Below are 13,291 nucleotides of genomic sequence, written 5' to 3' on the forward strand. Positions count from 1 at the left end.
GGCACACTCCTAGTACCAATAAAAGGGATCTCTAAGAGAGGAAATGATGTGCCATTTTGATCCATATTCTTGCTATTGCAATAATTCTTCCAAATTTCATAACTTAGGCACCAGAATGATCTCTCAAAATACACCATGGGTCCTCCGAGTCTCATCTAAGTCTCATTTTCTAGATTCTTACCGGTGGTTAAGATCGAGGCTAACCTGCATCTTTCAGCCAAAATTTGGTTGCAATTTTTGGTACAGTCTGTGGGAATCCTTAAAAGGATTTCTCTTTTTAACCTTGATCATGGCCACATCACACAACTTTAAGTCATGGCCAACTGTTGGGAATCATTCACCTCAATCAGTCCACTCCTTGCCACTAAACCATCCACCACATATTGTGTCCTTAAACCAATTCCTAACTTTCCAATGGGAGAGAGGGGGGGGGGGGGGAGAGATATGATTGGAATGATTTTATAACATGATAAAGATATAGTAGAGCCCAATCAAGAAGTAAATTAGATGGAAACGATATCCAAAGAGAAATTAATGCACCACATAAAAGTAACCTTGAAAACTCTATATCCGGCGAGAAAAAACATAAGATACTACTCGTGCAAGCATCAACAAACAACGATCTCAAAAATTTGAAAAAAAAAATAAAGAAAATTGAATACTTGAACAAATTAGTAAACATAATGTTATAATGTGCCGAGCATTTGCAGCAATGTAAAGGAAAATGTTAGGGCATGGTTCAATCAGGTTCTTTTCTTGAATGGAGCAACAATTCGTGGGGCATTTCATTAGATTGGTAAAACTTCACCATATGATGAGCCTAAGGAGAGGAAGAAACGTTAAGAGTCAAGAGACGTCATATGTCGTTTCATCAAATGTAAACTGGACAAAATAATAATGGCCACCTTGACAATAGCTTTGCAATCCCGTGACTACCTAAATTCCATAGGGAAGGAGAGAGCTAATGGCGCGAGTCTAGAAATAATAAGGAAACGGTAAGAAGGAAAGAAGGATGTCGGGAGGGGGAGAAGAAGGGACGACGTTGGAGTTCACTCCCACATGGGTCGTCGCCCTTGTCTGCACCGTCATAGTCTCCATCTCCCTCGCCCTCGAACGCCTCCTCCACTACGCGGGCAAGGTACCCAGTACTCACCTCCCCCCCCCCCCCCCCCCCCTCCCCAAAAAAAAAATCTCTCCGTGTTTCTCTCTGTTTAATTTTTACTTCCAATTGACGACAATGTCACTCGTTGCCCGCAGTATTTGAAGAGGAAGAACCAGAAGCATCTCTTCGAAGCCTTACAGAAAGTGAAAGAAGGTGGGTTTGCTCACATTACTCATTTCTTCTTCTTCTTCTTCTTCTTCTTCCTCTTCTTCTTCTTCTCCTTCTATAGTTGTCGTTTTGATTTTTGTGTTTATGGGATGATTTTTTTTTTGGGGGGGGGGGGGGGTTTAAATTCATGATGGGGATGAATTTTGATGCTGCAGAGTTGATGCTTTTGGGGTTCATCTCGCTGCTTCTGACCGTATGCCAAATTCCGATCTCCAAAATTTGCGTCCCCAGCGACATCTTCACTCACATGCTGCCTTGCGCCACCCCGGAGGAGAAAACTTCTAATTCGACAGAAACTGCTGCCCATTTTCAAAGCTTCTTCTCGTCCTTCATCCCTCCTGGCACTCGAAGGCGCCTACTTGCTGAACATTCGGAATCGAAAAAATCCGGTTACTGCGCTCTTAAGGTAACGCAATGAGTTTCCTTTTTAAAGCCATTTTCATTGCCATATTTAGCGATTATTACTGATAATTTTTTTTTTTTTTAGAAGTTCCTGCCATAGTGCCATCTGCAGTACTTTTTTTTGGCTGTGTTGAGATCAAAAGTTCATTAATGGCATTATTTGAAAGGATCATTTCTTGAATTTTTTATATTTTCATCCACCACTGACGCTTGCTCGTTTATAGTCTGTTTCCAAAATTTATTTGTGTTCTTTGATTGACGTAAACTTTTCAGATTAATTTAACAATGCGATTGTCTGAATCTGGTCATTTTGGTAGAGCAATTAGCACTGTCATGATTTTGTACGCTTGCTGTGTCGGCCTTTGTTCTCTTAAATAAACTATTTTAGGGTTATCTCCCCAAAAGAGTGCTGGGTCACTTAAACTTTTGTGGATCACTCCCATCAGACCTTTGGCAGCTGTTGAGGAATGGCTAGGTACAGTGCACAAAGTAGCATGCATTGGAAAGCCAAAGCTAATTTTTTGCCCTTTTGTTTTGTCGAAAAAGATAGAGAAATTAGCTGTAGAATAGAAAATGCTTGAAGATACGTTACAGTGCCGTTTTCCTTAAAATGTTATTTGTCCTCACCAAATTGGTGTGTATTGAGTCAGCAAATACGTTTCCAGGATGCAATGAAACTTAGAATATAATTCTGATATCAGTTTGCGTTAAACGAAAACTGATTACAAACACCCTTAGAAGAATCTGAAATAAAAATATGGGATTCTATCTTTGCAGAAAACAGAACCTAGATTTGAAGAAGATATAAGTTGTGGAAATTTTATGTGAGAAAGAGAAGGAGAGAATGATGAAATTTCTATGTATTTCGTAGAGTTAATTATGTCTTTAAATAGACAGAATTATGTCTTTTCCCAAAAGTTACAAAGGCCTGAATAGTTGCATCTGTTCAAAGCGTTATGTGCGTTGACCTGGTCGCAACTCCATACTTTTCTGGTCGCGCCCTGATCGACATGTTCTGGAAGATTTCTGTGTACAGTTTATAGCACAATCGACCAGGTTGCACTTCCAAGATTTCTTGGTCGCGCCCTGGTCGAACCATTCTGTGAACCTGCTATTATTTAGTACTCTGGAATAGTTCGACATAGTTGCCCTTTGTGTCTCCTTGGTTGCACCACATGATCTTATAAAGATATAAGATTAATTTTAAGTCATCCGATCATGATCAACGATCATGATCTCGCGACGATGCAAGCGTGCAAAGTGCTACGTGCTTGTGTGCCATCTAAATGCGCCACTATTGCCCTACAGCACACACCACGCGCGCGCGCGTGCGGTTCGCACCATCTTAGGATACACACGAGCACTATCTCTTAACTAATGTTAAGAGAATATTCCACCTTATCATTTATTAATGACTTTTCCTTTTTCACTTTTTTCAATGTGGGACAAGCTCACATAGCATTAAATATACTTTAGAAAATATTTCAACATTCCCCCACCATTTTCAAAATATAGATGAAAAACAATTTATTCAGATAAGAGAAATTTATGCATAAATGAAGGTGTTTTTAGAACTTGAACCTTCATTGAATGAATACATATCAAAGTTAATCAGGATTACATAGTAGATGAACTTTGAACTAGTAATCCTCTTTTGATTAATCAGATACATATCATACACAAATTATCAGTTCTTTGGGTGTTACCAAAAGCCGATGTGTGGATTGGCCTTGCGTCTATATCCTAGTTTAATAAGTGCTCTAGAGATAAATCCATTTCTCATAGGAAGCGGCACCACTTCCGACACGTATATAGGTAGGTTTATCAAAAGTACCCCTATAATTAAAGTACTTCACAGAATCTGTTATAATCCTATTAAGAGCTTAAGCTCAACCTTCACCTTTTTCACATTACAGGTACAAAGCATTATTTTCCTTGGGATGAATTATGTGACGCATATACATTTTAGTACTTCTAGTCACTACATATGATGTACTTTGCTCATTGAACTCAAGAGCTTGAAAATTTCAAGTGTTGAGTTGAGTTTCCATCATTGGTGACTATGGGTTATGGATTTAAGACCCATCCCTTTTGATGTTTTCCAGACCATGTCTCCTACAAGTCCTTTTGTTAATGGATCAGCCAAATTTTGGTTTGATTACACAAAATTAATGGTAATTACACCATCAGTAATTAACTGCCTCACATAACTATGTCTTAGGCCAATATGTCTGGATTTACCATTATATATATTACTATATGTCCGTGACAAAGTTGCCTCATTGTCACAATGCAAAGATATAGGTGGCATAGGCTTTGGCCAAAAGGGAATTTTTAATAGTAAATTCCAAAGCCATTCTGCCTCTTTGCTACAAGAAGCTAAAGCCACAAATTTTGATACCATAGTGGAATCTGTTATAAGGCTTTGCTTCTTTGAATCCCAGGAGATAGCTCCTCCACCAAGGGTGAATATCCACCCACTAGTTGATGTATGATCATTACGATTAGTGATCCAACTGACATCTGTGAATGCTTCTAAAACAGTAGGATATCCTTCATAATGTATGCCATAATCCATAGTATTTTTCAAATACTTTAACACTTTACATATAGCATGCCAATGAATATCACTAGGATTACTAGTATATCTACTAAGTTTACCTACAACAAATGCAATGTCAGGTCTAGTAGAAGTCATAGCATACATCAAGCAACCAATAACTCTAGCATGTTCTAACTGATTCACTGCTCTACTAGTGTTAGGATATAATTTCAAATTTGCATCAAAAGGTGTGCTAATAGGTTTGCAGTCATAGTGATTAAACTTTTTCAGTATCTTTTCAATATAGTGTGATTGGGTGAGAATCAATTTATCATTGTTTCTAATTATTCTAATACCCAGAATCACATTTGCATTACCCATATCTTTCATATCAAAACTAGATGACAAAAGTTTCTTAGTACTTTCAACACTTTCAATATCAGTACCAAAAATTAACATATCATCAACATATAAGCAAATAATTACACCTTTATTTCTATTGAACTTACTATATACACATTTATTAGATTCATGTATCCTAAAGCCATTAGAAAGAATAACTTGGTAAAATTTTTCATGCCACTGTTTTGGGGCTTGTTTAAGTCCATAAAGAGACTTAACCAACTTACATACTTTAGATTCATTTTCAGGCGTAATAAAGCCTTTAGGTTGTTCCATGTAAATTTCTTCATTCAATTCTCCTTTCAAGAATGCAGTTTTACATCTATTTGATGGATTTCAAACTTGTAGATGGAAGCTAAGGCAAGCAAGACTCTTATAGTTGCAATCCTAGTAACTGGAGCATAGGTATCATAGTAGTCTATGCCTTCCTTTTGTGTAAAGCCTTTAGCTACTAACCTTGCTTTGAACTTGTCAATTGTTCCATCGACCTTCATTTTCTTTTTGACAATCCATTTACAATTTATTGGTTTTGAACCAGGAGGTAAATCAGCCAATTTCCATGTTTTATTACCCATGATAAAATCCATTTCATCGTTTATAGCTTCTTTCCAAAATGCAGAATCTTGAAACTTCATTGCCTTTCCATAAGTAAGAGGATCTAATTCCACACTTGGTGAAATTATAGTTTGTCTAGAGTGTGATTCTCTAATACCTTCTACTAGGTAGATTATGAAGTCTGGTCCAAAAGATTTTGTTGTTCTCCTCTTCTTACTTCTCCTAGGTTCACTAGGTTCAGAAGGTTCACCACTAGTACGAAGTGATTTCAAAATCTCCACTGATTTATTTTGATCACTAACCTTTTGTATGGAAGTGAACTTATTTTCATAGAATTCTGCATCTCTGGATTCTATCACTGAATTAACTCCTATAGAATCATTTGGTTCAATTACCAAGAATTTGTAAGCTTTGCTATGTTCAACATAGCCAAGGAATACACATTCTATTCCTCGCTCACCTAATTTTCTTATCTTAGGTTTAGGAAGCCTTCCAATTGCTCTACAACCCCAAATTTTAAGATATTTTAAATTAGATTTTCTTTTCTTCCATAACTCATATGGAGAAGTCTTAGTCCTCTTAAAAGGAACTCTGTTTAATATATGACAAGCAGTTAGTAAGGCTTCACCCCAATAATGACTACTTAGTTTGAAATTTTGACATCATGGCATTGACCATTTCAACCAATGTTCAGTTTTTCCTTTCTGCCACTCCATTTTGTTGTGGAGTATATGCTGCAGAAGTTTCATGTATCACACCTACAGATTCACAATAGGCGTGGATGTGATATTCACCTCCTCCATCTGATCTAAGACACTTTATCTTAGTGTCACATTAGTTTTCAACTTCTGCCTTATAGACCTTAAATTTATCAATTACTTCATCTTTAGTATGCATAAGATAAACATAACAGAATTTAGAAAAATCATCTATAAATGTTACAAAATGTTTTTTGCCTCCTATGGTAGGTGTACCAAGCAAATCACATTCATCACTATGCATTAATTGAAGTAAAGAAGAAAATCTAGTAGTTTTGTTAGGAAAAAGTTTTCTGGTTATTTTGGTTTTAATATATACACAGTATTAACATGTCCTAAACGATTATGCCATAAAGAAAGTGAATCAACAATATAAATAGAAACATTCACTTTATTGATATTAAGCTTAAACATACCCTCATACACATAGCCCTTTCCCACAAAGACTCCACCCTTGAAGAGTACAAATTTGTCAGATTTAAACACTAATTTAAAGCCAAACTTATTAAGTAGGCTTCCAGAAACTAAATTTTTCCTAATTTCTGGTACATGGTATACATCAACAAGAGTTAAACTTTTTCCAGAAGTAAATTCAAAAGTAACATCTCCTTTGCCTTTGACTACAACAATGGATGAATTTCCCATCTAGAGAACATTGCCATCTTCCACCGGTTCATACTTTGAGAATAAACTCTTGTCTTTGCAAACATGCTTTGTTGCACTTGAGTCAATCCACCATGCACAATTATCTTCAACAACATTGATTTCAGAAATCATAGCCACAAACTGGTTAAGAGTTTGATCCATCTTGCTTTTTCTTGGCAAGATGACACTCATTTTTGTAGTGTCCAGGTTTTCCATAATGGAAGCATGAGCCTTTCTTTTTCTTATTTTGATTCTTGACAGAATTGAACTTCCTTTTCGGATTCCCTTTTTTGGGATGTTGGTGCTGTTTAGAAATGCCTCCATTCTTCCATCATATGCACTTTGGAAGTGTGCTTTTTTGCACCTTTCTGATTCTGCCTAAACACTTCCCCAACTTGGAAATGTTGGCCCAATTGTTCAAAAGACATATCATCCTTCCTGTGCTTCAAAGATTTTCTAACAGCTTTCCAGGATGGAGGTAACTTATCAATAATAGACGAAACAGAGATGCATTTATCCATTTTCATATTATGTTGATTAAACTGGTTAAGGATATGCATAATTTCATGAAACTGCTCTACAACAGACCTATTATCAACCATGGTATAATTGAAAAATTTTCCAGTCATAAATTTCTTACTAATCACATCATTTGTGAAATACTTAGCTTCAAGTGCATCTCACAACTCTTTTGTAGTAGCCATATTTTGATATAGATCAAACAGATTGTCCGACATTGAATTGCAAATGTGGCCTTTGCATATATAGTCATCTTGTTTCCATTTTATCCTTGCATTAAGCCAAAGTCTCATTCTCATTCACAGTAGGTTTGGGGGTGGTCAGAACATGCACCACTTTGAGACCTGCAAGAAGAAAGTGCATTTTTTTTTGCCAGCGCCTAAAATTGCTTCCATCAAATCTTTCAAGTTTGACAAAATCCGCAGCGAATTCCCTCAAGGTTGAAGAACCAGCCATTTTGTAAATAATGTTTTAAGATCGTAGAAAAAATATAGAGAAATTACTCAATATTTGGGTTTGATGATGTCCCAAACACAAAAATATTTGTGTAATATAACCATAGACTGCTAAATGTCAGTACCCCAAACTGAAAAGTAAACGGTCTTCTTATCATTGTACATCATCCTCCTGCTAAACCTTCTTAAAGTTATGCAAATGAAAATTTAGTCTCTAGTCGTGTTTGCAACTCTGTCTTATCCTTATTTTTACCCAATTTTTTGAACTCTTTCTTTAAAATGCCCTTGGTGGTAGAAAAAAAAAGGATAAATTCTGATTGACTTGGGTTGAGGTCCATAGGAATTTTATTGATATGGTTGTATTGTTGGGGTGAAGCTAGTAGGAGATGATGACATGATGCTTTTCAAGGTGTTCAGTTAGTTGGAGTGTTGATAAATTTTGGGGTTCTCATAGATCAATATTCAATAGTTTATTGGATTTACTGCACCATATTTTGGAATGGTTGTTCAACTTTGTATTGCTCAGAAACTACTCAATATTTGGGTTTGATGATGTCCCAAACACAAAAATATTTTTGTGTAATATAACCATAGACTGCTAAATGTCAGTACCCTAAACTGAAAAGTAAACAGTCTTCTTATCATTGTACATCATCCTCCTGCTAAACCTTCGTAAAGTTATGCAAATGAAAATTTAGTCTCTAGTTGTGTTTGCAACTGGATCGGTAGTTGTCTTATCCTTATTTTTACCCAATTTTTTGAACTCTTTCGTTGAGATACCCTTGGTGGTAGAAAAAAAAGGGGATAAATTCTAGAATGTTTTCTCTTTGGCTTGAAAGCCTTTGTATGCAATCATGGAACTTAAAAGCACCTATGACACCTCAAAATATTGGTGAGGGGCCATATGATATGGCTTCACCAAGATAGCAACTGATGGACAGGGTTGATGTATTCTTCCGAGCATAGATATGTCTATATAGTCATGAATCCTTTTTGGTTGACTTGATTCCCTTGAGCTTTTTATCCAAACTGGCCACAGAAGCAAGGGTGCTATAAATGGAACATAATTTTGAAATTATATTAGATATAAAAGAAAAACCATGCTAATTATGATGAAATCATTTACTTTCTTTCCCTGTTCCAGTTGGACATAATTATTTTTTTGGATACTAATTGATTGATGTTCTTGTGACAAATGGTTTAGAAAAGCAGAAGATGGTCTGTACTACTGCGTCTCACATTGATTATTGAATCTGTTTAGGGAGAAAGAACTTAACATGGTACAAAAATGTTGAGGCTTGATATAAATTGCTTGCCCACAACCTAACAGCTTAAGATTCTAGGTGAAGTGGTATTTTAACATGTATCAAAGCTGGTTACCAGGAGGTCCTGTGCTCATCTTGTTGCCTGCATTTATCGCCTGGTGTTTAAAAAATTGTATATGCGGGGGAGTGTTAGGGCTGGGTATACATTGTTTGCCCACAACCTAACAGCTTAAGCTTTTAGGTAAAGTGGTAATCTAACAGTGAACATGCCTGAATTTGTGGTGCCCTTACTTCTGTGTTTTATAGGATCACATGTAAGTGTAATAGCAAAAGGAAGAGGAGAGACATTGTTAGCTATATTTTTTTTCCTTGTATGGAAGACAATTTTATTAAAACGAAGAATAGTACATAACAGGGGACAAGGAGCCCTCCCTGGAACAAAATATGCAAAAAGCTATAATATACTAAAAGAACTAGAAAAAATAGTAAATTACAAGAACGCTGCCCTCCAATCTCTCATGAGGTCGGACAGTGGTATCTCTGAAAAAATCCAAGTTTATGCACCCAAAAGGAAGCAAGGAAAGTTTGCTGAATTTTCTTATAATAATGACTTCGTGAGAAAATGCACAAAGCTGTGGTGGTACGTTGCATGTGAGTAGAGTTGTGCTCCATGCTAGAAAAGTAAGATCAGCAAGGGCAAATAGAAATGGGACTAGTTCTGTTACAAAGCAGCATAACATAATTTCATGGCCACTCTAATCAGAATTCAATCTATTCTTATGACTACTTTACTACTATTTCATGGGAACTCTAATCAGAATTCAATCTATTCTTGTATAGCTAGTTAACTTGTTGGATATTTAAAAAAAAAAACAGAGACTAAGGATAACGAGAGAAGCTGATTTAGAGACTGCAGAAGGCTGAATTTTATTGAGCAACAAACTATATATTTATACAGCATAATGAAAACTGAATTGCAGAAAAATCTGCTACTTGTTGAGCATAACAGCTAAGTGCCTAAAAATTAGCATGAAGAAATGGTTATAGAATAGCAACAAATAAAACTGATTCAGCTCCTAAAGAATAACAACAAATAAAGCTGATTCAGCTCCCAAAGAATAGCAACAAGTAAAACTGATTTAGTTTCATGAGTCACGCCAGTCAACACTCCTCCTTACCTTGGAGCTGCGTACACCAAGCTTCTGCCTCAAGAATTCATATCTAATCTTTGGAAGTGCTTTTGTTAGGATATCAGCACTTTGATTTTCTGTTTTGCTGTAGATCAGCCGCACTTCTCCTTACATTTGTACTTCTCTTAGAAGATAAAATTTTATTTTGAAGTGTTTTGTCTTGCCATGGAACGCTGGATTATTAGCAATTGAAATTGTAGCTTGGTTGTCCACAAATATTTGTGTGCCTTCTTGTTGTTCCATATACAAATTTGTCATAAGTATCCTAAGCCAAAGGGCTTGATTCACAGGAGCAGCAGCAGCTACATATTCTGCTTCTGCTGTGGATTGAGCTATGACTTCTTGCTTCTTAGAACACCATGAAAAAATTCCAGAACCAAAGCTAAAGCAGTAATCTGAGGTGCTTCTCATATCATCATCACATCCAGCTCAATCACTATCAGAATAACCATGGAGATTGAAGTTTTTAACTTGACTGAATCTTATTCCATAATCAATTGTGCCCTTAACATATCTAAAAATTCTTTTTGTTGCTTGAAAATGAATTTCACTAGCACAGTGCATATACCTTGATAGCAAACTCACTACATGCATGATATCTGTCCTGGTTGCAGTTAAATACATTAGGCAGCCTATTAGGCTCCTGTACAGCCTTTCATCCACCTTTTCAGCTCCATCTTCTTTGCAAAACTTCTCCTTTTGATTCGTTGGAGTTGTAGTTGGCTTGCACTCTTCCATGTTGAATTTCTTGAGGACTTCCTTTGCATATTTATGCTGGCATAGAAATATTCCATTTTGCTTTTAACGTACCTGCATACCAAGAAAGAATGTCATCCTCCGAAGGTCTGTCATTTCAAAGACATCTTTCATTTCTTCTTTAAACTTGTCAATAAGCTCCTTGCTACTTCCTGTAACGAGTAGATCATCAACATACAGAGATACCACAAGTATTTCATCATCAGTCTTCTTGTTATATAAAGTAGATCCACTCAGACTTTTTTCAAAGCCTAAGTTCACTAAGTGTGCATCAATTCTGCTATACCAGGACCTTGGTGCCTGTTTTAAACCATACAGGGCTTTTTTTAGTCAATATACCTTCTCCTCGTGTCCTTGAAAAACAAACTCTTCAGGTTGTTCCACAAAAATTTCTTCCTCCAAGTATCCATTCAAAAAGGGTGACTTGACATCCATTTGGTGTATAATCTAGCCTTTTTGTGCAGCAAGAGCCAGCAACATCCTTATGGTATCCAACCTGGCAACTGGGGCAAAAGTTTCAGAAAAATCTACCCCAAACATCTGGGCATATCCCTTGACAACAAGTCTTGCCTTGTACTTGTTTACAGAACCATCAGGATTGAGCTTGGTCCTATAAACCCACTTGACTCCTATAGCTTTCTTGTGTTTAGGTCTGTCTACCAACTGCCATTTCTAGTTCTTTTCAATCACCTTTAGCTCCTCCTTCATTGCAACTATCCACTTCTGATCAGTTGCAGCTTCTTCATACCTTGCAGGCTCCATTACAACAACATTACACCTCTGATAAATGTCAGAGAGTGATTTGGTTCCTCTAACAGGTTCATCATCCATATCATCATTCTTCTCCTGAACCTCAAGCTTCTTGTCATTCTCCCAACTCCAGTTATCTAACTCAAGGAATTGAACATCCTACTGACAATTCCTTTGTTCCTTTGTGGTATATAGATCCTGTAGGGCTTTGAAATTGAGCTATAGCCTACAAAAATCCCAGATTCTGCTTTTTTGTCCAATTTGTTTCTCTTAACTTGAGGGATGTAAGAGAAACATAGGCAATCAAATGTCTTTAGATCAACTTTGGTTTATAGCCATTTTATGCTTCAAATGGAGTCTTTTTCAGCAAAGCTTTTGTTGGCAATCTATTTAGCAGAAAAACTGCTTTATTTACAGCCTCGGCCCAAAATTTCTTTGGCAGCCCTTTGTCATGAAGCAAGCACCTTGTCATCTCCATAATTGTCCTATTTTTCCTCTCCACAACACCATTCTTGTTGAGGAGTGTAAAGTGCTGTCAGCTGATGTTCGATGCCTGCATCTTCACAAAACTTGTTAAATATTTTAGCGGTATATTCAGTTCCATTATCAGACCTGATCACCTGCATTTTGCATCCGCTTTGAGTTTCAACCCAAGCTGTAAACTTCCTGAAGATGTCGGCAACCTCAGAATTAAGCTTCATAAAATAAATCCTGCACATTCTTGAGTAATCATCAATGAAAGCAATATAATACTTACTGCCATTCAATGATGGTGTTTTCATTGGTCCTCCCACATCTGTGTGTATTAATTGCAGCCTCTGTGTAGCCCTCCAAGCCTTGTTTTGTTGAAAAGGAAGCCTGATTTGCTTTCCATACTGACAAGCAGCACATTTGGGAGACTTCTCCTCTAATTCAGGCAAGCCTTTCACTAGATTGTTCTTCTTCATGAAAAGTATAGCGGCATGATGGAAATGCCCCAATCTCTTGTGCCAAAGCACTGCATTGCTATCTTCTTTGTGTACAGCAGCCTGCTCCTCTTTCATCAAATCCAAGCCAAAGCTTTTGCCTTTCATTTCAACTTTGAACACCTTTATGCCTTTTGTATCTTTAATCACACAATTTTTGTCTTCAAACAACACCTTATAGCCTTTCTCCAACTATTGAGTAACACTCAAAAGATTTTGATTAATTTTAGGATCATATAAAACATCAAAAATTAATTTCAGACCTGTGTCGCTTTCTATTGCTACTGTTCCTTTGCCTTTAACTGCAATGTGTACTCCATTTCCAATTCAGACTTTAGAAATAGCAGTCTTGTCAAGCTCTCTGAAGAGCTCTCGATCATAAGTCATGTGGTTTGTACAATCACTATCTATAAGCCAGCTTTCTGTGGAGCTGTTGCTGGCAAAGCATGATACCACAAACAATTGCTCCTCTTGAGGTTGATCCTCAGCAGCCTTGGCTTCTCCTTGTTGCTGCTGAGTCTTTCATATCCTTTCCATGTGCCCTAATTGACCACACTTGTGACATCTTACATTTGGCCTCCCCCAACTCTTATTCTGTGGATGATTGGTTTTTTTGCAGTAGGAGCAAGGTGGAAAGACTTGAGTGTTGTTGCTTTGGCTATTTTTGTTGTTGCTTGCATAACCTCCAGGCTTGTTGTTTTTGTTATGTTTTTTTTTTTTTTTTTTTCGCTTTGTTTTTTCCACCATTGTTGTTCTT

General features: G+C 36.8%; 1 protein-coding gene across 1 annotated transcript in view; it reads left to right on the forward strand.

Moving 5' to 3' along the window:
* The first annotated feature begins 870 nt into the window (after nucleotides 1–870).
* LOC131147740 (MLO-like protein 1) overlaps nucleotides 871–13,291 on the forward strand; it is a 29,350-nt gene continuing 16,929 nt past the window's right edge. Inside the window, exons 1-3 of the mRNA XM_058097283.1 lie at nucleotides 871–1,138; nucleotides 1,258–1,315; nucleotides 1,486–1,736. Coding sequence (XP_057953266.1) covers nucleotides 1,013–1,138; nucleotides 1,258–1,315; nucleotides 1,486–1,736 — 435 coding nt within the window. The 5' untranslated portion in view covers nucleotides 871–1,012. The remainder of the gene's footprint in view (nucleotides 1,139–1,257; nucleotides 1,316–1,485; nucleotides 1,737–13,291) is intronic.

The sequence above is a fragment of the Malania oleifera genome, chromosome 2, assembly GCF_029873635.1.
Source record: "Malania oleifera isolate guangnan ecotype guangnan chromosome 2, ASM2987363v1, whole genome shotgun sequence".
Lineage (NCBI taxonomy): Eukaryota > Viridiplantae > Streptophyta > Magnoliopsida > Santalales > Ximeniaceae > Malania > Malania oleifera.